Source organism: Sturnus vulgaris, chromosome 1, assembly GCF_052056855.1.
Source record: "Sturnus vulgaris isolate bStuVul1 chromosome 1, bStuVul1.hap1, whole genome shotgun sequence".
NCBI lineage: Eukaryota > Metazoa > Chordata > Aves > Passeriformes > Sturnidae > Sturnus > Sturnus vulgaris.
The window spans coordinates 136,375,714-136,403,567 of record NC_142243.1 but is presented as its reverse complement, the minus strand read 5'-3'; the positions used below and the strand labels follow the sequence as shown (position 1 = coordinate 136,403,567).

General features: G+C 36.1%; 1 protein-coding gene across 11 annotated transcripts in view; it reads left to right on the top strand.

Annotated features, from left to right (window-relative positions):
* Nucleotides 1-27,854, top strand: part of UBR5 (ubiquitin protein ligase E3 component n-recognin 5) — an 84,664-nt gene that overhangs the window by 33,742 nt on the left and 23,068 nt on the right. For 6 of the 11 annotated variants that reach the window (XM_014879313.2, XM_088155169.1, XM_088155134.1 and 3 more), the window contains 20 exons: nt 3,725-3,841; nt 3,920-4,030; nt 4,758-4,912; nt 6,804-6,921; nt 7,695-7,879; nt 8,640-8,749; nt 10,355-10,467; nt 16,849-16,992; nt 17,105-17,216; nt 17,422-17,576; nt 18,396-18,593; nt 19,715-19,925; nt 20,573-20,617; nt 23,689-23,815; nt 24,731-24,882; nt 25,273-25,368; nt 25,788-25,911; nt 26,239-26,336; nt 27,133-27,281; nt 27,727-27,818. In XM_014879313.2, the coding sequence (XP_014734799.1) occupies nt 3,725-3,841; nt 3,920-4,030; nt 4,758-4,912; nt 6,804-6,921; nt 7,695-7,879; nt 8,640-8,749; nt 10,355-10,467; nt 16,849-16,992; nt 17,105-17,216; nt 17,422-17,576; nt 18,396-18,593; nt 19,715-19,925; nt 20,573-20,617; nt 23,689-23,815; nt 24,731-24,882; nt 25,273-25,368; nt 25,788-25,911; nt 26,239-26,336; nt 27,133-27,281; nt 27,727-27,818 (2,612 nt within the window). The remainder of the gene's footprint in view (nt 1-3,724; nt 3,842-3,919; nt 4,031-4,757; nt 4,913-6,803; nt 6,922-7,694; nt 7,880-8,639; nt 8,750-10,354; nt 10,468-16,848; nt 16,993-17,104; nt 17,217-17,421; nt 17,577-18,395; nt 18,594-19,714; nt 19,926-20,572; nt 20,618-23,688; nt 23,816-24,730; nt 24,883-25,272; nt 25,369-25,787; nt 25,912-26,238; nt 26,337-27,132; nt 27,282-27,726; nt 27,819-27,854) is intronic. The other 5 variants (XM_014879320.2, XM_014879319.2, XM_088155142.1 and 2 more) reach the window with 3 other exon arrangements.

The window sequence follows — 27,854 nt, the reverse complement described above, 5'->3', positions numbered from 1 at the left end:
TAATTGAGTATCTTCGGTCATTGTCTCTATGGATTACCTAGATGTTTGGGGAGATGAGTTTTTAAAAATCCAAATAAAATAAAACCCAAACCAACCAACTAAATAGAAAAGCTTCCTAAGAATGGAAGTGATCATCTATGTTTAGTAGACCAAATTTTATTGACTTGGTCTAGTGTTCCCATTTCTGGCTGTCAACGGGATCTGTGAGGTTGCTTTTTTGATCTGTCACACTTTCATTTTGTGTGTCTGTGTTCATTTCAGACTAAATCTAGATAGAAAGCTTGAAAACAGAGGTGAATATAGAGGCTTATTTCTGCTAACAGCAGCATGATTTTAGATGCTATTGTCTTCTTTTGGGCATTCAAACGGAGAAATTAGGAGACCTAAAAAGAATGTTTGTCTAGTAGTTGCTCTCTACCAGATCTTTCATGTCTAAAATGTTTTTTCTTTGTTTGTTCTGGGTTTGTTTTTGTTTTGTTTTGTTTTTCCTGATCTAGTAATATTGAACTTCTCTGTCAGTAAAAGTTGACAGCTTTTGTCCCGCTAGCTTTAAATGAGAAAATGTAGCTTGGGTAGAGAGACATTTCAGGAATTTAACATCAAAGAATAAATGTAGTTTTGATTTGGAATACTGACTCATCATCTGTGTTTTGGTAACATTACTATGGCCATTATTACTGGTGTGGGATTTTTTTTTTTGTTTTTCTGTGATATCTAGCTATATGTTTGTGCAGCTTATATGTACTGAACTGCTTCCCACTTTCCTGTTTGTGTATGCAGTCATACAAACCCCAGCTTCTGGGCTTCCTGTTAAATGAAAGTGTTTTACTGGAAAGGCCTTCCATTTTTATTCAAAAGTAATTAAACTTTCTATCATTTCCTCCAGCTGAACATTCATAAGAAATGGTTCTGTGTCTTTCCTGCTATAAAGCCAGTATGAATTTTTGTTGGTAGTATTTTCCAACAGAAATTCTTCAAGGTGAAAATCCTGAGGGAGATAGGTTAGCAGAGAGGTCAGTTCAGATGTTTCTTCCATTTTGGAAAATAGGAAGGAGGTCTTGAAAGGTAATGGAAAAGACAGTAAACCAGGGGCAAGTTAAAGCACACAAGAAACCACTAGAAAAGAACCAGTCATAATTGCAAGTATTTTTTCCTTAATTTTTCATTATTTTGACCTTTAGCACTTGGGACAGAACTCTGTAGAATGCTGTGATGAGGGTGGTTAACTTGTTTGTGGGAGGTGAAGTACCAACCTGAGAGGCATGAATGAAATTTGGAAAACTGATAGTGCTCCCAAATGCATCAGTTTCACCAGCAATCTGAGACTGACAGTGTATAGACATGTTATTCAGGTACTGAGTTTTCTCCACCAAATAAACTTCATCATCTGCTCAGGAATCCAAATCAATGAGTACATTCTTCTGATATTTCAAATCGTGTTGCACTGTAGTACTATCAGTCTACACTTGCACTGTATCATTGTGCCATGTATATCAGAGCCATGTGTATCTGTAGTGTAGTAATGGCAAGTATGGCTGGTTTTCCCCTGCTTGACTGTAATTTAGGTGCAAACCAAGCCTTTAGTTTTTTTCAAGTAGGTATGTTCTGCCTAGCTATTGAAATAGCAAGATTTTGTCCGTAGTCTGCATCATCCTCAAATGTGTTAATTTCTCTGGTCTGAAATCAGAATTTGTAGTTAAAGACCAGTCTCAGGTTTACAGAAACAGGTCTGTTGTGTTGTTTGTGCATCTTTGGGCAGTTGGTTGAATGGTCCTCTGGAGGTGAATGTAGCATTGATCCTGAAGCCCTTAGGTCACAACTGCTAATATTTTGATGGAGGGGAGAGAAAAAATTGGATTGGCAGGTCTCTCTAATATTCAGCTTTTGGTACAAAGCTGTTTGTTTTTAAAAGATATGTTAGCAGGATGAAAAGTCAAAATGAGAGTGTCTTGGAGCAAAAATTAATTGTTTTGCATACTTAACTCTGAGGCATTCGGCCAGCTAACTTCTGAAGATTCATCTATGCTAATGAAGTAGAGATGCATCTCATTAGACTACAGTAGATTCTGATGACAGTTCTTTCTCAGAATATGCAATGTTTATGCCATGGCATGTATTAATAATCATGATGTGGATTAGTATTTGTGTTACTTCTGTGCTGTGTGGGGAGATGCCCTCCAGAACAAAACCGTTCTCTAATGATTTGACTAATTCTAGAGACTCTTATCAGGGTATAGAGGAGAATTGCTTGTGATTGCTTCTGTCCTTTCCTCCTGCTGCTTTTCACTTTCTCAGAATACTGGTGAGCATTTGGTAAGAGCTGTACTGAATGAATCCTGTGTCACTCAAGGATACACACCTTTTGGCATGCACACTTCTGGGCATGAAAACAGTGAAAAAATAGTGTAAATCCAGACTTAGGAAACTAAAAAGGTTTCCACTTTTAAACTTCTGTGTTGAAAAGTCTCCTGACTTAAAGGATAGATAAATGTACTGGATAGTGGGACTTTTTTAATGGCTGACTGAGTTCAGTTTCCCTCAGATGGCTGAAGTACTTACACGTGTTGTATTGTAATCTGAGAGTCAGTTAAAGATATTCATCTGGGAGATAACCACTGCAGAGAAGACTAGATATCATGTACCCCTCTTTCAGATCTGTAACTGTAAAAGACAGAATTTGATTTTGTACTTATTTAAGTAGGGGGGTTTTATTCATTTTTTTGTGAATCTGTAAGTGGAAGAAAAAATTGAGTTATTAATAATGAGAAATTTCAGAAAGAACATGTTTGTCCTACAGCTGCACTTGCTGAGGAGCAATGAAACATTACAAATGTTTCTCAGTAAACAGAATTTAATGTTTTGTGGAATCACTTAAATTCTCTGTAGTTTGAGATCCACTTCAATGCAAGGAGGAGCAGGAATTTGCAAAAGTGAGATTGTAACATTGCATACAAAACCCAATATAAGAGGGAGGAAATCAGACCTGAGGTTGGTGTTAGGTACAGGATGAAGCAAATGAAGATGCTGTGTAAGTAGTAGAAAGATACCTGATGAGTTTTGATAAAATGTTTAAAAGGAAAAAAGGGCAAGAGGAATAACCAATAATTAGAAACTTCTCCAGCATGTGAAGTTACAATGATGCATTATAAATCAGCATACTGATTTTTTTAAAACTTGACATTGTTTGCCGTCACTCACTTTCAGAAGTGAAAGATAAGAGTTGTTTAACTGATGAAACAATGAATTTGATAATTTATTTCTTGTGTAGCTTGGAAGATACCTTCATGACTATACTTAGCAATGGAATAGTGGACTTACGTTGCTTTTTTGTTAATTTCAAACAGCCAGAATTTCAAGCAGAAACTTTTTTTCACTATCACAAGTCAAGAGATCTCATCTCTAATTTTATGAGCAGTGTTGTGTTCTTAAAGCACTGTGTAAGCTGTAATAAACTGTCCAAGTTAATTGCCATGTATTTGCTATTGCTGAAGTTCAGGGAAATACTATCCTTCTTTCTTCCCTCACTTAATTAGAAACAGTGATGTTTGGGATGGGGGGAGGGGCTGATCTTCAGACGATTTGGATAATATCTTTATTTTCCGGTTCAACATTCATGGATACTCTGAAAAAAACCCAATTCCAAGTTCATTTTTTTGTATTTATACCTTTTGGTAGATGGATTTATAAAATCATTGTCTTAGACTTCCTATTTCTTTGTTTGTAGGATGGAACAAAGTTTATTTCTATAGGAGCTCTATATTCTGAGCTTGTGGCTGTTAGCAGTAAAGGAGAACTCTATCAGTGGAAATGGAGTGAATCAGAGCCTTACAGAAATGCACAGGTACTGTATAGCTTTAAATACTCCTCTTCAGAATTATTTATATACTTGAATATCTAAAATACTTTTTTGTTTCTAAAGAATCCTTCGCTACATCATCCACGAGCCATGTTCTTGGGGTTAACCAATGAAAAGATTGTGCTTCTCTCTGCAAATAGTATTAGAGCAACTGTTGCCACAGAAAATAACAAGGTATGAAATGTTTGCTGGTTGCTGAATTTGACAAAGCTGGGCTTTTTCAATTGCTTGCAGTATATTATAGAGAATTCGTTTCTTCAGCTTCATCTACACTAGAAAGTACTTAATTAATTTGCTCCTTCCTTTCTTTTTCTCCCCGTCTGGTGTTTTGTAGAAATGCAAAAAGTTTTTAAAAAGATATCTATCAGATTTACAGCAGAAACAGTGGAAAGATACCTGGTTTACCTGATTATCTGAAACACTCCACTTTTTGCTGTTTCAGTAGAAACTGACTCTGGTTTGAAAATAAAGAAGCTTGTTAATGTTCTATAGAGATTTAGTAGAAAAACTAAGGACATTGAAGCTTCCAGTGATATACAGTAAGTTAGCTAAATACACTTTTCAGCCCAGTAAGAGTGAACTCGGAACTGATTTGGTAAAGACACCAACATGTCCATATACTTTATAACAGGTTTCTCCATTTTTTTTCCCAACCTTTTTTGTTAAGGTTGAGAGTGGGAAATAGAGGGGGAAACGATTCTGAAAAGCTCTCTTTTGGGGAAAGAAAAGATGATGGGGATAAATTTCCAAAGAGTATACTTGTTTCTTTATTTTGTGATGCATTTTTTCTCCCCTTTCAAGGCCACTAAATATTACATTAAAGATGCAATTGATGTACAACTTAATCTTTTTCTTTTTTTTTCCTCTATCTTCTCTATTCCTTTCTTTCCTTCTCCCTTAGGTTGCTACATGGGTAGATGAAACTTTAAGTTCTGTAGCCTCTAAATTAGAGCATACTGCACAGACATACTCGGAGCTCCAGGGAGAACGCATTGTTTCTTTACATTGTTGTGCTCTTTACACGTGTGCTCAACTAGAGAACAACTTGTATTGGTGGTAAGTAATTACTGTGTTTGTGTACAACATTGTGGATGCTCTGGATGTCTTCATGTCTCTGGCTCTGAGAAGCATTGCAAAGCTACTGAGCCAACATTGTCCTGAGTTTGGTAAATTTGCACTTGATCTTAGGTTCCCTTTATAAAATACATTTATTATTTTTTTAAATGCCTAAAGCTTTTGGATCCAATTATAATATCTTTAACAGAATAAGGTCATTCTTTTAGGAGATGTGTGTAAATGCTTTATCATTTAGATGTATCATACTACACAGGATCAGAGAATAATTTTCTCTATGCCTTTTGGGTCTTTTTCAGAGTATAAATATGGAACAGACTTGCCCGCATATGAGGTCCATGTTCCTCTGTCTGGCTCTGTTACCAGATTTGGTCTGTTAGTTTGTGGTCTAAATCTTAAAGATGGGGGAAATAACATCAAATGCTCCCTCTGGAGTTTGTTGTTGAAATACAACCCCTTCAAACATGAACTATGAAATGTTAGTTAAAATAATTTAACTAACAACTTCGTGATTAAGAAGCCTACGCTGAAAAAACCCAAACAAAACAAAACATAAACAAACCTTCAAAAACAGTACTTCCAAAAGGGCTCTGAAATGAGTTTCTAATTTAAGTGAATTCATTGAGTAATACTAATGCATTGTCAGCATACATTATTTTTCACTTTGTCAGGAGTCATTGCATTATGTATCATGCCTAAAGTTCAAGTGGCTTTGAGGCATGGATAAGTTAAATATTTGGTGATTAGCTGGAAATCAGAGCATTGAAAATTGATTGTATGAAACAGCTTTCTCATTAAATTCTATTAACTCTGAAAAATATTTAAGTAGACTTGTAGCTAGAATTGGTTCTGGTTCTTTGTTATATCATGGCTGACACAGTGCACTTCCTTACTCTTTATATAGAAACTACTAAGCCGTAGCATTGGAGATACTTGGCTATTAGAACCTTCCATATTTACTGGATTAATCTGTGAAAAATACAAAACTACTTATTAGCATTTACATGTAGTCTTTGGAAAGCAATTTATGATGTAACATGTCTTCTTCTGGTTAAATGTCAGCCATGGTGATTTAAAGTTACCAGACTGATGCAGACGGAAGCTTCTGTTACTATTGATACTCTTAGTTACAGTGATCTATAGTACATGAGACAGGATTTCAATTTCCAGTGTTTCACAGGACTGATGCTTTTTACGTTTTACTTAACATGAAGGAGCTTCTTGAATCAAAACTTCTAACTGTATAAGCCAGTGACTAAAACATGAAGTATCAAAATAATAAGCATGCTTAATTGTGTATGCATGCATGATTTTCAACTAAATCGGGTGGATCCAATTACAAAAGAAGTGTAGGTTTTTTTTCCCCTCTTGCAGTGGAAGTCTGTTGTAGGAGTCCCAGATTCCTTCAGCCATGTACCCAGAGAAAAAGTGAGGCTTTTAGAATTTAGAAACAAAAATCACATTCCCCAGAGTTTGCAAATTCTGGAAATTATCAGTAGTTGTGGGAAGGATATCTTCAAGTACAGAGGGGCAGGCTGCATCTTGAAAGCTGTGACTGGACTATATTGCTTGTGACAGAGATTTTGAAGCACTTCAGACTGGAAAGGAAAGCCATTTGGCAGGAAAATAAGTCATGTGCTCTGCCTCTTCCTCCTCCTCTGTATAAATTGGGGTAGTCGAGATGAATTTGGAAAGTGGGGGTACATATGGAAAAAGATGATATTTCTGCAGTGTTTTGAGATTTTGGAGGAGGTGGCACGCACACTTGAATGTTTGCTCATGATTACATTAAGCAGAAGGAATAAACTGTTCAAAGTTCTGAACAAAGCTTTTCTTTTACAACCTTTTTAAAATAACATACGTTTTTCCACAGGGGTGTAGTGCCTTTCAGCCAAAGGAAGAAAATGCTAGAAAAGGCCAGAGCAAAAAATAAAAAGCCGAAGTCTAGTGCGGGTATCTCCTCTATGCCAAACATAACTGTTGGAACCCAGGCAAGTACAGCTGTCACCAGTGGCACCTTTACCATGCTCTATGATGAGCTTGCAGCTTGCTCTTAAAAAAACAAAAGTAATTAGCACAAAAAGTTATGCATAAAAATGATAACAATAATGTGAAATTAAAATAGTATGTTTGAATTATATGGCTGTAAATGGCTGTGTCCTGTTAGTATTGTTACTGTTCTACAAGTATGACTGTTGCTGCGTGGAAGAAAAAGCTGTACTCATGCAAAGTACTTCTATTTTAACTTATCTCCTGATTCTGTATTTTGAGAGAAAGTAAGTATAGAAATACAATTCCTAATAGAACAAATAGCTTTGTAAATGATTAGGTATTTAAATGCCTGCAGTATTCATGTCTGTATTTATACAGTACCAAAAAGATTAATAACTGGTACAGAGGATTTTTTTTGTATTAGTACTAGAACTAATATGAGACAAAGCAGCTCTTTCCCAGGGAGCACATTTCTTTTGATTCCAGAGGCATTCTAACTGACACTGTGATGAGTCTCTGTTGTTGGATTAATTGTTCCTTTTGTGGTTGAGCATCTAAATATAATACGTTGAGCAGTTTCACTGCTAAAGGTGTTGCTTTCTGCTGTGAATTGTACAACAGCTTTTCCGTACATAATGCTGACTTGTCTCTTCACCTGATTCCATAAGTTTTCTATTTTGACTGCTACATATGGCACCAAGAAAATAATGTACGTATGATTTCCCTCAGTAGAATTCATTTTTCTCATAGAAATAAATATTTCTGTCTGTAGGTGTGTTTAAGAAATAACCCCCTCTATCATGCTGGAGCAGTTGCTTTTTCAATCAGTGCTGGAATTCCTAAAGTTGGTGTGCTAATGGAATCTGTTTGGAATATGAATGACAGCTGTCGATTTCAGCTTCGATCCCCTGAGAGCTTGAAAAACATGGAGAAAGCCAGCAAAACTACTGAGGCAAAGTAAGTGTGGAGAGCACATGCACGTACACACGGATCATTTATATGATACTCTCTTGAACTGGGGAGTAATAATTGAAAAGGAAGGTCAGATTTTTATAATTTTCAGAGTTTTGCCATCTTTATAAGGTACTAGGTTTCTTGTAAACTTGGCTAGATGTGCAGAAATGCTCACTGCAGGAAAGGTATCTCACTTGTGTGAAAGCACTATGTATATGTGAAATGCAGGAGGAGTGTTAAACAAAGGCCTGCCTACAGTGTTTCATAAAGTTTCCAAGATTTTATATTTTAATAACTGAAAATGGAACCAGCTGTTTCCTGGCTCTTCAGGAGATTAAACAGATCTGTTCCATAGTCGGAAAAAAATTTTAGGTTGACAGTTGCCATTTAAATGTTTCTTATAACAGGTTTAAACAATTTCAAGTAAAGCTTGAAAATGTTTAGCAGTTCTGGAGTTTCAGGTTACTATATAAAGCTAATAATTCTTTCTTTCCTCAAATGAAGCTCATCATGTTGTTTTCTGTAGTAGTGTATCTATGCTCAGTTAATGTTAAAAAGCTCTCCCTGATTAAGCAGCATTGCACCATCCCCAATCTTAAGATTTATGGCCTTGTCAGTTAGGATGGACGGTCGCAAGTGTGGAGTTACTTCTTTAAAGTATTGTTAAAAGAACAATGCTGGGATACACTGGTGCTTTGTCCATTGTCACAGAAAGGATTCCACTTTTGTAATTCTTCATTCTAAGTATTAACTTTTATTCTAGACCTGAAAGCAAACAGGAACCAGTGAAAACTGAGATGGGTCCCCCACCATCCCCAGCTTCCACTTGTAGTGATGCATCTTCAATAGCAAGCAGTGCATCAATGCCGTATAGTAAGTAATGTGTAGCTCAGAGTAAACTTAAATAATTGTGTAGATAAGAAGTTTCCATAAAAGGCAGTTCTATGGTGATTCTGTACTAATTACTTATTTCAGAATCCTTTGGTCTTTCAGTCTGTGCTTAGTATAGATAAAGGCTTTTGTAATAGTCTTTGAATAATATGTGAATTGTCAGTGTTAAATAAATGTATAAGCAGTGAGTCCTCAATGTAAGGTATTTCTGTGCAAGCATAACAGTTCTCAGAATCAAAAGTATCTTTCAGGAGGTGATCAAGAGGAAATTCTGAAGATTCTTTATTTTTAATTGCAATGTGATAATGCGTTTCGTTACAGCCCAGAAATTGAACTTGTTTTGGAAAACTTCTTTAAAGATTAAGTTGCTGTTGAACAGCTTGCCTTGTAGTTAAAAGTCAATGCAGAAAGCAGTAGTTTGTATCTATGACAGAAAATGTCTAAAACAAGACATTCTTTACTAACATACAAAAGCAGTCAGGGAAGTTTCATTGTACAAGTTGTGCTTAAAAACCTGAAAGGCTACATCCAAATTTGTGTAACTGGAGTCCTTAAGCATTTTTTTCTCTCAATTTAGACACATAAATTTGTAACATGTAATTACAACACCATCATTTGAAGAAATCTTCTCTGCAGCTTTTTTTTCTAATTGCTCACAAACTGCAGTTTTAAGAAGCATTGACCTAATGACTCAAATGGCCTCGTGCAGGGACTGAGAATCTCATCTGCTCAGATCTGCAGTACTCAATAATTTTACTAGAAGTCTTTTACTATTGATTTCTTCTGCAGTTCATTCAACTGTGATTTTCCACTGACTACAACTTAGCTTGGGCTTTTGAACTAGTGTTTGAAGTTAACTGTGCAATTAGCTTAGAAGTTCTCTGCTTCTTACTTGAAATAGTTGGTAGTATTAATTACACTGTATACTCAACTTGGAAGTTTAGAGGTTTTTGTCAGTGTTAATTTAGCCATGTTATGTATTTAGATTTGATTATGAGTGTACTACAGTTGCTGTTCAGATAAAGTCTGCAGCAAATCTAACTGTATTGCAATTGCCATTAGCTCAAATAGCTATTTTCTGCCTCATTTGCTGTTCTTCTAGAAGTTTACCAAGTAATCCATATGGGGTAGGCAAGCAGACTTTTTGTAAGGCTGGTATAAAGCACTGTCTCAGGGGTGACTGATGATCTCACAGCCATTTTACTTACAGCATGAGTATGTGAGTCCTGCCAAAACAGGGCTTGTTCCTTGTATTTTAGTTTTTTTATTCTAGTTAACTGCATTATTTGAAATTTTAAACAGTACTGTATTCTAATTACTTTTCTTAAATATCTTTAAAAATTGCTTTGCTTATCATATAGGTTTTATTAGTTCCAAACCCATAAAAAACATGCAAGTGACGTGATATACTTCGTGGGTAGCTCAGACTCTTAAAGTTGTATTCTTGTTAACCTCTTGTTAATTTCTACATTTGACTGCTGATAATCTTTGGTGGAGGGAAGGTTTGGTGTTTACTGAATATTGCATTTTGATGCTTTGATTAAGTACATCAAGTCTTTCTTTTTGGTAATAACTTTTTTGTCTCAGAGCGACGACGATCTACTCCTGCCCCGAAAGAGGAGGAGAAAGTGAATGAAGAACAGTGGTCTCTGAGGGAAGTTGTGTTTGTGGAAGATGTTAAGAATGTTCCTGTTGGCAAGGTGTGTCTAAAATCTAAGATACACTGTTTTTGGGGAGGGGGAAAAAGGTTTTTCTTTTAGATAAGCTAACTGTTTAAAAAACATTATAGTTTTGGGGATGCTGGAGAGTGTTTCTGATGAGTATGACTTTAGCTGTGTTTGTATTTGTCCATAACATAATGATAGAGCGGGTGTGTTGTGAGTAAAACGTGATAAATCTTAAAAAAGTCTAGTGTTTTAGGTTGAACTACCATATTAAAAAAAGCAGATGTAGTTTTATCCAAAATATTATTTTGTTGTCTTAAGCAATAACTCCCACATGTCCAATGAGATTGTGAAGGGTTCTACCTGTTGTGACTGACTTTTACATAAACATAGGTAGAATATTTGGGTGAATCTCATGTTCTGGCAACCAAAGAACATAAATATTTCTTGTAGAAATTACACACCTCATTAATATGATTATAAAGTTATTTGATTTATTACTCCAGAAAATCCCTTTGTTAATTCCTTGTAACGTTTTCATTTTTTTCTCTAATAAACCTTTGCTCTGACTCAAGGGCCATAATGGAGGAAAATACTCCCTTTTCTCTTTTGGCTCTGTTGTGTGATGTTAGGAGGGATTAGGTCCTCTAGACAGTTCTCTGGTATGTTTTTCAAAAATAAAAAAACCGAGAAAACCAGTAAGATATTCCTCAAAACGAAAAGATTGGGTTGCTTTCTGCTTGATTCATAGAAGATTTTAAAAAATATTATCAGTAGAGGATCAATAACTGTGTAACAAAAGGCAGGTGAAGTTAGTAGGAGTTATTTTACTTGCATCCCTAATGGATTTACTTGTGTGGCAGTATGATTTGCCTTCAGCAGCATCTGTGAAAGGAGCAGGCTTACAATGAATTTTCATTATCAAGTTTAGGTCATCTCTGCAGAAGGGAATATGGAGCAACTTAGTTCATTGTAACACTTCAATTTCTGTAAATAAGATTTTGAGATCTAGTTGAAGTTGCTGAAACCATTGTTCTCTTCTGATACCATCTTTGAGAAAGTCCCTCTTGTCATTATCTGACCTTCTTTTAGATGCTAAGATTTTCAGTACAGAGATTGGTCTAGTGTTTCTATATACAGTTGCAAAGGTGTCTGTGCATTGCATCAAGAACTACTATAATCAGTATAAAAGAGCTTGAATTTTTATGTTTGTATTTTCACTGGAGTGCTAAAATCAGTAAGTGGCATGTCTTCTGAACAGAGTTACTGGTGCTGAGTCTATTCTAGATCAGTCGTTTATGGCAAAAATGCTTGTTTTCCTTCATAAAGCACGCTGTCCTTTTCCAGAGATGTATACTGTCATTCATGTTTTTCCTTTTACTGTTTTTGTAATACTTTGTCTTTAGAGCTTAGGTAGAATCTGGCAGACAAAATCATAACTGTTTTTTGCCTGGTGGCGTCCAGGTTAAAGTCAGAAATACAGTTTATTACAAGGCAGTAAACAAGGTTAAGCCTTTTTATATGTTCTGTTTATTATTTGAATCAATTATGTGATTGTATGAAGAAAAACCAGAGGCATCTTAGTCTGCAGAAGAGTTACCCTTGGCAGTTTTCTCATACAGACTCCAGAGTAACATTGTTCATTCTGGAACAGTATTGTTTGTAATTGAGATTGTTGTGAGGTGAATTAAGCATAAAGAGGATTTGAATTCTGAATAATCTGACTATTGTATCTATCTGTAAGTATTTTTTTAATGTTTGTGTACAGAGGTTCAGACTGAAAAAAACATGATTAGGACTTCATGAGTTAAGAAGTTCTACCCTTTTATAGTCCACCCAAATACACATTAATCTGGTCTTTCATGGTCTTCTGTTTACTGACTGACAATCTAAAAGTCACATCTTTGATATATTACTGTGGGTGGCTTCAGCGGCATGAGCATCTTGCATGAGAATATACTCTTCCAGTGTAACCTGGGAACATGTTAGTCTTGGTGTTTCAGAAAATTGGAAAGGCTTTGAAACTTTGAGTTTTGGGAACTTGATGTTAAAAAGTGTGGTGTCAATGGAGCAACACTTAGCTTCTACTCAGAGTGATGTCATCCAGTAAAATATGTGGTTGTGGAGCATGTGAATACTTGGGCATCTTTGAGAAATACACACTGGTAATTTGGTGGATATTTTTTGAACACAGTATGAAGTTAATTGCACTAAACTAATTGATTTCTGAGGCCCAAAATCTTGCTTTATATAATAATTAAGATTTGGAAGAATAAGAGGAACAAAGCAATTATTTTTGTCCTTTTACTTACAAGAGTATCTGAAAGTTTGAACATTTATACTCTTTAAAATAGAATTAATAAAGTATGGTAGCCAGGAGCTTCTGTCAAATTGTTTACCACCTTTTAAAATTATTTATACAATTTTTTGTTTTACACAAAAAGAAAAATTTTCACTTAGGCTTCATGAGGTGGAATTTACAGATAGGAAAGGAAGGGGGTTCAGATTTACTGGTGAGCAGCCTGTGTTCCTGAAATGGTTTTGTTTCTAGAAATTTTATGTCCCCGTGCTTTTGGATGTATGCAGCAGCTTCATGATGTCTCTAAAAAATGTTTGTTTAAAATCCTTCTATGACCCCTGCTGTGTTCTGTAGAATGGTGGGCAGGTAGATGTTGTCTTCTGAAGTGCCCATGTCTCTCTGGACACCTTGTTGATAATGTAACAGCTCTCCCATGGGTGCTAAGGTCCAATATGAGTGTTTGTGTTCATTCTGATACCAGTAGATCATGCAACACTGCATCCTAAGTGTGGATTTCAGATGATGCCAAAGCAGTGAATGACCACAGAGTGTGGTGAGAGTGCAAAGTTCTTAAACTGAGGTGGTCTTGAAAGAGATTAAGAATGCATGTCTGCTAGATACACTATTGTAGTTAGTCATCTTGCTCCTTGTAATTTATTGCCTTCCAATCTCATTTCAATTTAAATTCTTCATGGCTTGGAGCAAAAATAAGCCTTTATTCCCCCAAGTCCATCACTAGATGGAAGAGGTAATTATTCCAGGATTATTTACCTAATGGAAGACTGATGGAATGAAATAGCCTGGCATTTGTCCCATCTCTTGTCTCTGTTGGTGAGAAGTCTGATGGAGTGTTCTTTAGTGTAGTTGAGAAAAGATACGGGCTGAAGTAAGTCTTTGTTGCTGCTCGCTGGTACCAGAGGGATAAAAGCTTTTTTCTGTTGATCCCATGCGCTTTGGGATATTCTATTTAACCACATTAGCTTCTGGATCTCTTCTTCTGAAGTGCCTTAAATGGTGTCTGAAACCACTGCTAGAACAGAGGGATGGGGAACCTGGGTTGGAGCTGCTTTTTTCTTCTTTGGCAGCTGCAGTTCGTTTTAGTCTGAGGCTTTACATTGGCAGTGTCCAAGGCCTCCCCAAACTGCTTCTGGTCATCAAAGTTATCCTCAACCAGGTGAGAATCCTGTGTATTACCAGATTTGCAGTTCTTACTCACAGAAAGCCTATCAGCTCCTAGGAATTTTATAAAACATAAATTTGGAGAGTAATTTGTTCTTATTTTGTATTGCATTATTTCAGTCAGTCACTTGAATGTGGTTTTTTTTTTCTTATGATCCCTGTCTGAGATTGAAGCCTTCCAATGAGAAGGATAAATTGAAAGAGCTCAGACTGGATCTTGCCCTAGAAGAGTTATCCACTCCCTGTTAGGAATCTGTTTGTAATCTTTCAAAGTTGAGTATTTTTAAAAATTGTGTCAGTATTTCTTTGAAGGTATTCATTCTACCTTTGGGAGATAGATAGAAGCCTTTTCTGTGATGTTAAAATTTCTTCCATTTCAAAGAGTAGATTGGATGGGAAGTAAAAAATTTATTTTCCCTGGTCTTCTGCTGCTGTGTTTTGAGGAAGAATGTGGTGATTCTGGAGAGGGAAAGATTCAATGATTTCCAATGGCATTCTGGTGTTAGGGAAATGAGTTGATAGTAAGGATAAAGGAGTTAATAGCTGTGTTTATCTTTTAGTTTCTCAAATAATTTTTTTATTCCATTGAAAAGACCAGGTGTCATTATCTTGTAGTTGAAAATGCACCAAAAAGGTATTCTGCTTTTCAGAAAAAATTCCTTAATTTTCTCTTTTGTTAGTTGCTTTTTTCATTCAGTTCATTCTCTTAATTGAGTCCTTAGTAAGGCACATATTGTGTATGTAGTTATGTAAAATGCTTGTTTCTAATTGGTGAAACTTTTGCATTAGCAGTATCAGCAGTACATTAGTTATGTAAGTGAAAGAATCTCGATCCTTCAAGTTTTTGCATTTTATTTTTGTAATGAGTTTTTCAATTATCTCAGACGTATATAAATTCAATTAAAGAGGAGTGTTTATGTTGCATATTTGTCCTGTTTAATGCTGGCTCATTATGCGTCATCTTTGGTTTGGAGCTTTCTGTGTACAGTTGCTATGAAACACTTCACTCAAGCTTGTTGCTCACTACATCAGGGGATAGTTTTATTTTCTTTCTGTATAAAGATCAACAGCTGTAGTAGTAACTTTAAGTAAAGAACTGATTTTAGTTTGAAGAGGTGATTATCTTCTTAGCAAACTCTTAATAAGCATATTTTTCAGTTTTTAAAGATACATGATTTTCCTTGAGATTGGGAAAGAAAAGTAATTCGTCATGTGGATGCTGTAAGAGTTCCAGCACTTAAACTGTCATAATTTCTCTGAACACATCAAAAGTGATATAAGTGAGAAATGATGTAGCTGATGACACTAAGAGCAGCCAGAAAGCACGCAGTAGAAACCTTTTAAATTATGGAGATGGGAAATGTTAAAGATTGGGGAACTGTGCCTTTTCTTAAGGTGTGCTTCCGTCAGAAAGCAACCCAAGTTTATAAAGTTCTTGTAGAAGCATTTAGTCATTTAAGAAACAAGATTTTACATTTTGGACTTGAAGCTCGGATTGAACCGCTGACTAGTGATTACAGGCTTATAAGTTAGTCTGATTATCTTAGAAACATCCAAATGTACATGGAATAAACTTTTTCACTAAACCACAGTTTTTGTCTAGAGAGTTGTCTTGCCAATCTCAATAGAAGTCTGTCTTTGTATAGTCCAGATGATGGTTAATGTTTGTGAATCCTTTAACTAGGTCTGAATTTTGAAATTTTTAGGTAGTACTCTTACAGCTATCAGTGATGCTCTACTACTAGAACTTGTAATTCTGCTTCTAGAGTGAAGTTTCAGCATGTAGGGAGCAACTGCTGTAACTCTATCCACAGTAATCTTTGTTACAAAAATAATCTGCTATTGCTTTAAGTTTGTCAATGTATAATTTTATCTAGTGCACTTGATGGGCTGCACTTAGCTATAGAGATTGGGAGAAAACATGGAAGTGCCTGGATTTTTCTTACATACAATGTCTTGAAAATTTGAGACATGTTTTTTATTGTTAGAGACCTTTTAGATAAAGTTGGTTACGTCTAGGCCTTTGTTTGTTAAGCACTTGCTGTGTAGAAACTGTTGAGAAATTAGGGTTTATTAAAGGCTGATGGTTGATTATATCTAGTTTTTATCAAGACTGAGACATACAGAGTTCTTATTTTTGCTCATAATTAAAACATTGTCTGTTCTTTCCCCACCCCCTTCTGCTGTAGCTTTGTTTTCATTTTGAGAAAACTGTGGTCTCAGCTGGAAATTCAAAGGGCCTTGCTGTTTCATGATAGCACAAGAAGTTCCTGTATCAAGGAAGCCTGGTTTGACAGTTCTGATTAGATATGCATGGCAGCAACTCTTTAGAGAGGCCTACAGTCTTAGAAATTCCTGTGTCAGTGTAGAGTTGAATAGCTTCTGTTTCTTTGGGGAGCCAGAGAAGGACAGACACACACATGAAGAACAGCTGGATACACTTTTCTGTATCCTTCAGTCCTAAGGGATCGAGTGGAGAACTTGACCATTTTTTCCTTTATCTTTTAGTATAAGAGCTAATGGGCACTTAAAGAAGGAGACTCAGTGTAAACTTTGTTGTTGAATTGTTGGCTAATATTTGGAATTCATTGCTGCAAGAATAGTGTTAATTCCCAGAAGCAATTGCACAAATTAATAAGAGAAAGGTCTATCCAGGCTCTTAAATGTGAAGTTGTCCCGCTGTTTCCAGGAGGTGGAAGTTGGAAGGAGACCAGAGTACCAGTAGGAGCTTCTTTAGTCAGTTGATGTTGGTTCCTGTTGGATGTAGGATGTTGAAGTGGAGGACCTTTGATATGATTCAGGATGCTTATGAAGTCATTAGGAAATCCAAGTTTCTCAAACTTCAATAATTTTAGCAAAATGACAAGGCAAATGATCAAGAGCTATACAATTTTATCACTATTACAATTTTTTGGTAAAACTCTGTGTTCTGCCTGTAGGTGCTAAAAGTGGATGGTGCATACGTTGCTGTGAAATTTCCAGGCACCTCCAATAATGCAAACTGTCAGAGCAGTTCTAATTCCGATCCTGATCCTTCTTCTCTCCTCCAAGACTGTAGGCTGCTCAGAATAGATGAACTGCAGGTATGTGTTCGTGAAACATGGAGGAAACAATCAGTATTTTGAAGTGTCAGCACTAAGTGCTGGCCTTAAGTATGAGCTTAATTGCAGCTTAAAATTTTACATCTATTTTCAGGTCGTAAAAACTGGTGGAACTCCAAAAGTTCCTGACTGTTTTCAAAGAACACCCAAAAAGCTGTGTATTCCTGAAAAAACAGAGATCCTAGCTGTAAATGTAGATTCAAAAGGTAAGTAGGACTTAACTCATGAGTCCAAATCTGTTGGTTCCTTTATTAGCTGTCATCCAAGTGAAGAACACCTGCTTTCAAAATGACATAAACAGGTGCTTCCATTGATACTAGTAATTTCTTGAAAGCACTTTAGTTAGGAGTTCTTTACTGCATGCCATCCATAAAACACATTAACCGTTTTCTTCATGTTCTTTTTTTGAAGGAGTGCATGCTGTTCTGAAAACTGGGAACTGGGTTCGATACTGCATATTTGACCTTGCCACAGGAAAGGCTGAACAGGAAAATAATTTCCCTACTAGCAGCATTGCATTCCTGGGTCAGAATGAGAGAAGTGTTGCTATCTTTACAGCTGGACAGGTTTGTGGTTTTGTCTCAATCATTTAATCTCACTGCACTTCACTTCTGTCATCTTCGAATGTGATGGTTTAGCCTTCTAAAAGACTTTTCCAAAATCTGGCAAAGAAATGGTTTTTCAAACAGGTTATGAAAAACTTGCTGCTACCTTTAATATTTTGATGGCACAAGGGGAATAGCAATCAATTTACCTAAGCATATTATACTTAAACTCTACCTTAAATGTAAAAAAGGGGAAGAAAAAGGTGACAGAATGGTTCTTGGATTAGTATCAACTTGTTATCCAGCTGCATTTTGGAATGTGATCTAGCTGTATTTTGGAACTGGGTCAGATATAAATCCACTTTTGAGAATAAATGGAAATAGTAAAAAAAATAATTAATCTGTATTTGACTGAAAATACAGATTCACTAGAAATGACTGAGGTTTTGCACAACTCTTCCACAAATGTGGTACACTTTGTTTAGGATAATTGAAGGAAACGTTTTTTGCAAAATAATTTAATTTGAATGTTTCATTTCAATATATTCAACTTTACTTGGAGAATGTAAGTAAGCTAAGTTTCACTGGTAATGTTAATTAATGTCATAAGGAAGATACTTTAATAATATTTATTAAGTTAAGCACATTTCAGGCATTTGCAAAAGGGAATCTCCTGTCTCCTGTTGCACCACTTGTAATGCTAGGAGTCAGTGTCATAAATGAGAATCTTGGGTAAAGTGTTGTAATTGTTGGCAGTCAAGAAGAACTGGACCTTTTGGGAAAGATAGTATTTAGAAATTGTGGAGACTTAATAATGAAATTTTTTTTTTCCAAATGCAGGAATCACCTATTATTCTTAGAGATGGAAATGGTACAATCTATCCAATGGCAAAAGATTGTATGGGTGGGATACGAGACCCTGACTGGCTTGATCTTCCACCTATTAGTAGTCTTGGAATGGGTGTTCATTCCTTAACAAATCTTCCTGCTAACTCGACCATCAAAAAGAAAGCTGCTATTATTATTATGGCTGTTGAGGTAAAATATTTTCTCTGCTACCGAATTATGTACTTTTTTTTTTTTTTCCTCTTGCTTTTATAAAGTTATGCTTAAAGCAGCTTCCTGTTTAGATACGGATTTATATTTTCAGTAAAAGAAGCTAATTTCAACTGGAGATTCTCTTAGAAACATGAAAACACCAACAAATTTGCCAAGTAAAGTGAGAGAACATTTCTGGGGGGGTGCGTGGCTTCTGTATCAAGCTTGTAATTAATAAGGGGTTTTAGGCATTGATTTTGAAAGGATTACCTTTTTATATCTACTAACACTGTGCAATTGCATTTGTCTCATGAGTGCAGAGCTTTTCTCAGAGATCCAACAACTTGTTTTGGTTGGATCCCTGAGAATGCAATACTTCTTTATAAAATTATCTATTTGGAGAATGCACTAAGAAACCAGGAGAGGAAAGTGAAGATTTTTTCACTTGAATCACCTGTAGAGTTCTGTCCTCATCAGTGATGTTGTATGAGTAGCTCTGCTGTGAATTGATATGTCATACTTTTAATATCTTGTCAGTAATTTGTTAGCTTTGCTATGTGTTCTGCTGCCACCCGGAGGTACTGTGTACCTGTTAGACTGAGGTTGATTTCACAGTGAAGTAGTATTCCATCGTTATGGAAAAAGTGGTTGTATATGGGGTGAACCTCCCAGACCTTCAACAGCTGCTAATCATTCATGCCTCAGCACAGAAATCACGTGTTTAAAAACAACTGGGTTAGAACTCGTTCATGTAGATCCTTAGGCTTTTTCAGTTGTATCACTTTCCCCACGTTACATGGAGCTATGAAATGGAAGTAATCTATCTTAAGCATCCAACTTTGAAGCCAACTTTTGAAGGAATGCTTTTGTGAGCCTGATGGCTTCTGCTGCTCTGTTTCTTTTGCTTGTCTGTGCCTGAATGCACACAACTCTATTTTTAACAGTGCTATAATTGAGATAATGCATATTCTGAACAACTCCTGCACTAACTTCCAGCCAGTGTTGGAGATTAATTCCTTCCTATTAATTTCAAAATTAGAAGAAAATCAGAAGTATTTATGGAGCTTATATCTATCTTTTGTACTTTACATTTCTAAAATATTCTATTCTTTTGAGTACAGAAACAAACATTGATGCAGCACATTCTTCGATGTGACTATGAGGCTTGCAGACAATACCTGATGAATCTTGAACAAGCAGTTGTCTTGGATCAGAATCCACAAATGCTGCAGACATTCCTTGGCCATAGATGTGATGGAAACCGTAATATTCTGCATGCTTGTGTGTCTGTATGCTTTCCAACCAGCAACAAGGAAACAAAAGAGGAAGAGGGTGAGCTCAACAATGTAATGAAAATAATTTGAAAACAAACTTTTCATGCATTTTCAAGAAAATATGAAATAAAGGCTGCATTCTTCATATATGGGTATATTAAAATTTAGCACCTAAAATGTGCCCTGGCCTTTCAAATGTGCCGAGACAACATTTTTATTACTCTCTTAAGGTTTTATGAGAATTTTATAAGAATTCAGTAGTTAAGAGCACTAAGCTGTTTTTATTGATAGTAAAATCTTTTGACATTCACATGTTAATTTTAGATGAAAAAAGTATTTCTCTACCTTTGTATCACTAGTGTCCCCTTTCACTACTTTTTTTATATCACTAGTAAAATTTATGAGAAATGGTATTTAATAATTTTGAAGTGTTCTAGTATATGTTGATACCTTCAATTAGAAATGCTACTTGTCATTAATATGCATTAAGAAATGTAGAAGAATGACCCATTAATGCCAGTTACTGACACCATTTTAAAATGTCTGTTAAATACTATTATGTAAAAAGCATGTTAACAGAACAAGGTTGCTAAGTCAAGCACTCAAAAATTATGGAATGGCAGAATTAAGTTTGCCCACGTGCTGTACACGGGTATGCATTGTGAAATGGTCTTTAATTACACCGTCATACTATTTTTTCCACAGGACTACCTCATTCAGTGCACAAGATGGACGGTGCTCACCGAATGGGTAGCTATTCAATATTTCTTTTTATCCTCATCATTCAGTGTGTGGCCCCATTCCTTATTCTTGCACACCATACAAACCCTGCACTGAATAACGAATGAACTTCCTTGTGGGATTTTTGTATGGTGCTGTCATTGAATTTTAGTCATTTATAGACCTTAATTTTTCCTCATATCCCTATTTATAAAATGGGAGTGCTTTCTCATCTCTTGCTTGAAGTTTTATTATAGCTTGAAGTTTCTCTGTATTCAAAGCTGTTAGCTAATTTTGAGCGTTCTGTTTGAGAAGCCTAGGGCCTGATTTTGAGTAGGTGTTACTTGAAAACACTGAATTCTAGAACTGGATTAATCGTAGTTTTAGTTGTGCTGTGAATGTTAATTATTTCTGTGAGTCAGGCAACTTTTAGGTGCCCAGAAATGAGTAAAATGTATCACGATCGTCTGTAAAAACTTGTTTCATGAAGTTCTGTGTGCTGGTAGATGTGGCAGAAATGGGTTCCAGTTTTCCAAAGTGATGTTCAGTGGCACTAAGCACAAGACAATGTTTCCACCTTTCTTTCCCAGCCTTTTGCTGCCTTACTGCTCCCCTCCCTACTGTTGCAGCAAACCAGGCCTGAACAGCCTGCTGGCTGTCCAGCCCTTCATCTTCAGTGTGTCGTCCATCCTGTGCACTGATTGAGGCAGGGGTCTTGTTGCTGAGTGCAGGGTGGGTGGGGTGACAAAACAATCTGAAACAAAAAACCCAAACCAAAATAAACAAACAAAACTTAACTGTGTAACTGAAGATTCTGTTACTGTTAGCACATAAGGAAGTTTGAAATAAGGATGCATAGGCAAACTTAATCTGACTTTTCCTATGAGTGCTTGTCTTTGCAACCTTGACTTTTTTTCAGTAACTTCATTTGGGTGTAATTTAACTTTCTGAAAAATGAAAAACATGAACCTGATAGACTTGTAACACTCCTCTGCCTCTCTCTTCTTCCCTCATAAAACTTGTCCTTGAAGGAGATTCATATCTTTAGATTCAGGTCACTTTTAGCTTCCTCTATAACTGTTAGTGGTGGATATTAGGACAAGCTTATTTTCCTTTTTTCCTTTTGTCAAATGGAGGGAGTGGTGACTTTAATGTTACTGTCTGTGAGTTACATGGTCATCTCTTAAACTTTAAAAGAAGTTTGATTTAGAAGTAAAGGTTTCAATTCCAGACACAGAGATACTATGTTTCTTAACAATTTCAGAACATGGTGCCACTTCCCAGCTAGTATGTGCTTGAGATTCTTCATTCTTGTTCATACAGATTTCTTCTTAAGTGCCAGAAAGGAAATACTGAGGGCAGGGATAAGCTTTTTTTTTCTTCTCTTTTCTCTCATATCCCGTGCCTAGCTTTGCTATAGCTCCTGCAGTGTTGAATAAATGATAAATGAATTGCAGGAAAAGTGGCCTCAAAGTGGCCTGCAAAGCTGGGGGAAGGCTGCTCTCTTTCTGTGAATTGTTATCTCCTTAGTCTTGCCAATAGAAGGGATCTTGGGAAAAGCATGTCTAAGAGAAATGTCCAAAGTTTGTGAAATCATGAAAAAGTTGTGATACTAAATTTCAGCTAATATCACTGAGCACATAAAAACTGAGGGTTTTTGCCCGGCGAACTGGGACAGATACCATTAGACAATAGAACAGCAAATCACCCATTAGAGCCAAAGCATTTACAATTGATGGTTCTCCAAAAAAGCAAATGTTAACTTTGTAAGTAAGTGGAACAGTGAAAATTCAGTTACAGATTACCTTCTCCAGAATAGGTGAAACCTCTGCTGCAGAGAATGGTTGTATTGCTTGAGGGATTACTCTCAAGAGCTGTGATCCCTTGTGTGAAGGGTCCAGAAGTGATGGGTTATGAGACTTGGTGGGCCTGTGAAAAAGTACAGCACAAATACAACGGCAAGCACAAATTCATTTACAGCTATGAATCAACTTGTAGCTAGGGACGCAAGAGTGGTATTCTCTCACTAACTGTTTAGTTGTTGTCTGCTTTGGGTAGTTGGTGATCTTTGTCTAAGCAGCATGCACATGCTTGTGAACAAGCAAAAGCTAGGATCTCTTTTACTTAGGGTAGTGATGAGTAGAAGTACTTAAAGAATAAACTTACCATAACAGCTGACATACACTATCAGATTACCACCTTCTTTCATTCTTTGAATGAAAGGTATTAATAGTACTTTGCTGTTTAAAAAAAAGGAGGGAAAAAGAAGGGAACTGTCCAGGCATTAATACTGTGACTGGTGAAAATAAGTGTGCAGAGAATGGTGACTCTCAGTTTGAAGAGCCTTTGAATGGAAAGTGAACAGTAGCCCTCACAACTTTGAGACGTAACCTGAAAGAACGATCAGAGTAATTTTAAGGAAATACTTTTCTTTATTCAGAAATATACCTTTTCCATTTAGTTTGTACGAAAAGCTGGGTTTAAAAAAAATAATCTTCTGTATCTTACTTGACAAAATTCTGTCCTCAGTATGAGTAGAACCTGTAGGTGGTATGGTGCTTAGGGTTGTAGATGTTCGAAGAAATGCTATTTCTTTCTGATGTAAACTGATTGTACTGCCTTTTTATACTCCAAACACAGTTCTCCTAAGCATGTTCATACCTAGTGTGCATATTACAAGCCAGCACATTTGCATTGTTTATGGATGCTCACTGTGAAGTGTGGTTTGTTTGTTTTCTTGTTCTCCTGGTCTGGTGTTTTGGTGGTTTTGTTTGTTTATTTGTTTTGTGTGGTTTTAATTGTTGTTTTTGTGGGTTTTTTGTTTTGTTTTCTTTGTTTTTTATCATTTTTATGAAGGCTTTTTTCAAACCTTGACTCAGCAGGTGTCTAGAATTGGTTACATGATAGGACTCTGTCTGTTGATAATACTGAAAGCTTGTACAGAATCACTGTTAAGCTCATCTAAAATAAAAATTTGTATATTAACCTAGCCTGTCTCTGTAAATGTAAAAAAAAAAATAGTGACGTTCCATATTTTATACTCCTTTCTTATCATTGTCCCAAGTAGTATTTTAGCACTGACGCTTTTCTTAATTTTTCAGAAGCAGAGCGCTCTGAAAGGAATACGTTTGCTGAAAGGCTCTCGGCTGTGGAAGCTATTGCAAATGCAATCTCTGTTGTGTCCAGTAATGGTCCAGGAAATAGGGCAGGATCATCAAGCAGCAGGAGGTAAACTGAATAATACTTTCTTATTGTTTTCCCTATGCTAATTTCTGTATTAACTACCAATCTGTTACTAATTCTTTCCTTTGGTCTAGTTTAACAATCAGTCTCTTTTGCTAGCTTAAAATTTGATTATACTTCTTTAAGCACCAAACTAGAGCTCTAGTGATTTTTTTTTAACCCTTTTTTGTGTGAGAACTAATGGTGGGATATTTCTAAACTAATCCTGTTTTCTGGGGTTGATGCTTTGTCTGTTAGTTGTGAAATGTAAATGTTCCTCCTTGTGAGGAAAGGGAATTTGAGAATAAGCTTTAGTATTCTTACCAAGAAGTATTAAGTATCATAGAACTACTGTGATGGTGTCCAGGCTTGTTTTAAGAGAATTTCTGAGGGGGATGGTCACTTAAACAGATTAATAATACTGAAACCAACATAACTTTAGTGGGGAAGAATTTAAGTTGATTCATTTTATTCTAAGCAGTCATTTAAAAGAAATTCTATGAAGACCCATTTTTTATCCTTTCTTCCTGTAGTTAGATTTTAAAAAGCAGTAGCAACAAGAGCAAATCCTTGCAAAAGCTTAACACTCCCGGCAATGAGCTTGGACTAAAAGGAATGTCAGATAGCAGTAAGAATGCCCATCAGCTGCTGCCTGCAAGAGGCTGTGCTGTGGTGCCTAGGGATGTGTTCTGGGCTCATATCTGTCTTGACGAATTGCTGAGTGATTCCTCTTCCAAGGCTAAAATATTCTGGTGCAACAAAATGTAATGAAAAATATCTCTTGGCTCATTCTTATTTATGCTGAAATGAGTTTGTTTTTCTTTTTCAGTGTGAAATTTTTCTTAAATATGTTCTAATTATAAATGAAAATGAGAGTATGTCTGCCTTGGTTTTGTATATTGAGTAGGTTTCTTTTTGTAGTTTGAGATTAAGGGAAATGATGAGAAGATCCTTGAGAGCTGCTGGATTGGGCCGACATGAAGCTGGTGCTTCATCAAGTGATCACCAGGACCCAGTTTCTCCACCAATAGCTCCTCCCAGCTGGGTTCCAGATCCTCCTGCAATGGATCCAGGTAAGTCTGCTCAGTATCACATTAGATTGTAGAAGAGATTTGATAAAGAACCGATGGCTTTTAAGGTGAATAATAACTTTAGTCTCACACTGAAATTGGTCTAATGCCCCTTGAGGTAGCAAGTATTCATTGAGATAACTTTAAGAGTTTACTGAAGACTTAACAGCTGTTTTTAAATCCAGTATGTCTTTTTAATGCTGGTGTCAAACTTCTGGGAAGTCTGCTTTATAATGCTGAGTTACATTATGGACCTAGGAATGTGGCCGTTTGTGGGAAAGATTACCAGTTAAATACAGAAAACCTGCAGTGTGTTAGACATTGCAGCAAGAGCATGTTGTTAGGGATGTTTTTATGTATTGATATACATCCTGCTGTTCTGTTTACTGAAAGATGGTGACATTGATTTTATCCTGGCCCCCGCTGTGGGATCTCTTACCACAGCAGCGACTGGCACCGGCCAAGGACCCAGCACTTCCACAATACCAGGTGAGGACATACTGCTTATTTGATTATGCTTTAGAGTGAAAATTATCTCAAAAGCTGTCTTTGCTTGCACAGACTTGCTGCATATGAAAATGCCTCTTATCAGATGAAGATTGGATTGAAGCAGAATTTCTCAAGTGTGCAGAAAGTAAACGAAGCACCATAGTATGTTTTATGTAAAAATATACATGAAGAGTGACAAATATGTAAAACTATGGAAATCAGCATGAAATTGGGATACCCTCTGTATTTCAAATCCAATTTGGAACTGAAATTTACAGTACTTCAGTGAAGTATTGCTGAAACCACTGAAAAGTCAAGTTACCAATTATTCGCCCCAGTGAATTACTTGCTTTTAGCAGGTAGTCATTTTTTGAGGAAAAACTGTTTCTCTGCAATTTTATTTTTTTTTCATACTACAGGTCCTTCTACAGAACCGTCTGTAGTGGAATCGAAGGATCGGAAGGCAAATGCTCATTTCATACTGAAATTGCTGTGTGATAGTGTTGTTCTACAGCCGTATCTTCGTGAATTGCTGTCAGCTAAGTAAGGATTTTCATATGAGTTCTCACTATCCTTTGTAATGTTATATTACCTTAAATTAATTACATAGAAGCCTTTTAAAATAGATTACATAAAGGCCTATTAGTTAAAATTGAGAATATTAGAATAAGCTGTATTGTGTCCTGCCATCCTTTAAAAGTATGCCTGTTTCAGAGAATTAAAATAAACAAGAGTCCTTGTTCACTCTGTGGTTCTTCTGTTTGCACAAGACCAGCAGTGCTAAGTTTTCATATATTTGCATCCTCTGTCTCCTGTTATAATGAAAAAATTCAGTATTTTAACTTGTCTGTTGGGGTTTTTTTTGCCTAGGGATGCGAGAGGCATGACACCATTTATGTCAGCAGTTAGTGGCCGGGCATATCCTGCTGCAATTACAATTCTGGAAACTGCGCAGAAAATTGCTAAAGGTACAACAGTTTTAGTAATTGTTAGTGTGTGGTTGCCTTCTAAACTTCGGCAAGTGTGCAGAGTCATTACTAACACTGTAGATTGCTGCATGTTTTGGAAATTTTGCTATTATGAAGTATCTTTCTCTTGTGCAGTTTGTATGTTACAATAGATTTCTATGAATATTATTGCTTTTGTGTTCTTTATAGTATTTTTTGGCATTTGATTGCTTTATAAACCAGTGGATTAAGATACTATTTTTTGGTAGCACAAATGTATCACCTGGAACTTCTTTCTTGAAATTGAAAAAAACCTGATATGATACAGTGATACTCCAAGCTAGATCCTGTTCCTGAAAAGACTTACAAATATTTTGTGACTCTCTTTTAATGTCGGTTTTTAGTTTTTTAGGAGAAATACATGAAATTAAATTGAGGGAAAAACTTAAGCTCGTTAGACCTTGTCACACCACAGTTCTGTAGGACTTTGTGTGGGACAAAAATACTCCTTTTAAGAGTATGGTCCATAATTCTTTAAAATAGTGATTAATTGAATTGATTAAAATATTAGTGAATTTAAAACTGGGGAAGAGATAATGGTTGTATTTGTCAGTCAGGAATTTACAGTGGCTTCTATAAGAAATAATGTGACAAGCAGCAAGTATTCTCAAAAAGCTCTAACAGGTTTTTTTCAAACTTCTAATGCTGTACGAGATTTTGTAATGACAAGAGTGGATTCTTTTGGATTCTTTTGGTGGGGTTTTTCGTTTTTTTCTTGGGAGGGGTTGCTTTTAACACTGTTATTCTATTATTTTAGCTGAAGCTACTTCCAGTGAAAAAGAAGATGATGTGTTTATGGGAATGGTTTGTCCCTCTGGTACAAATCCAGATGACTCTCCTTTGTATGTTTTGTGTTGTAATGATACATGCAGTTTTACCTGGACTGGTGCAGAACATATTAACCAAGTAAGCCTTTTTTTTTTTTTTTTTTTTTTTTTAAAAGCAAATAGGAATGTGTTTCAACCATGTGTTATGCTGTTAGTCTACTAATCTGATTTTAAGTTATTAATTGCATTGTTTAAATTTTACTGTGACTTTGAAGTCTGGTATAGTTACTGCCTCCCCAAACTGCTGTGTAGTCTCAAAGCTGACTGTGTTCCTCACAACATGGTTGTTACTAGGTGTGGCTTTTCCCTTCTGGCTAACTTTGGCAAGAATTTTGATGGACGTGGCTCTTTGAAAACACTGAGTATTCTAACTTAACAACTAAGTGTCACTTTCTAGAACTGACCTCGTTCAAAGTTTAGGCATCAATTTAAACAAGTGCAGTTTTATTATAAGCTGAAATAGTGTGAGATTGCAAGCACTGTAAGGAAAAACTATGCATAATATTTTTTTCCCATTTTTTTAGGATATATTTGAATGCCGAACGTGTGGCCTGTTGGAATCACTTTGTTGTTGTACAGAATGTGCAAGGGTCTGTCACAAAGGACATGACTGCAAGTAAATATTGTGTTCCATTTCTTATAATTAAATCAA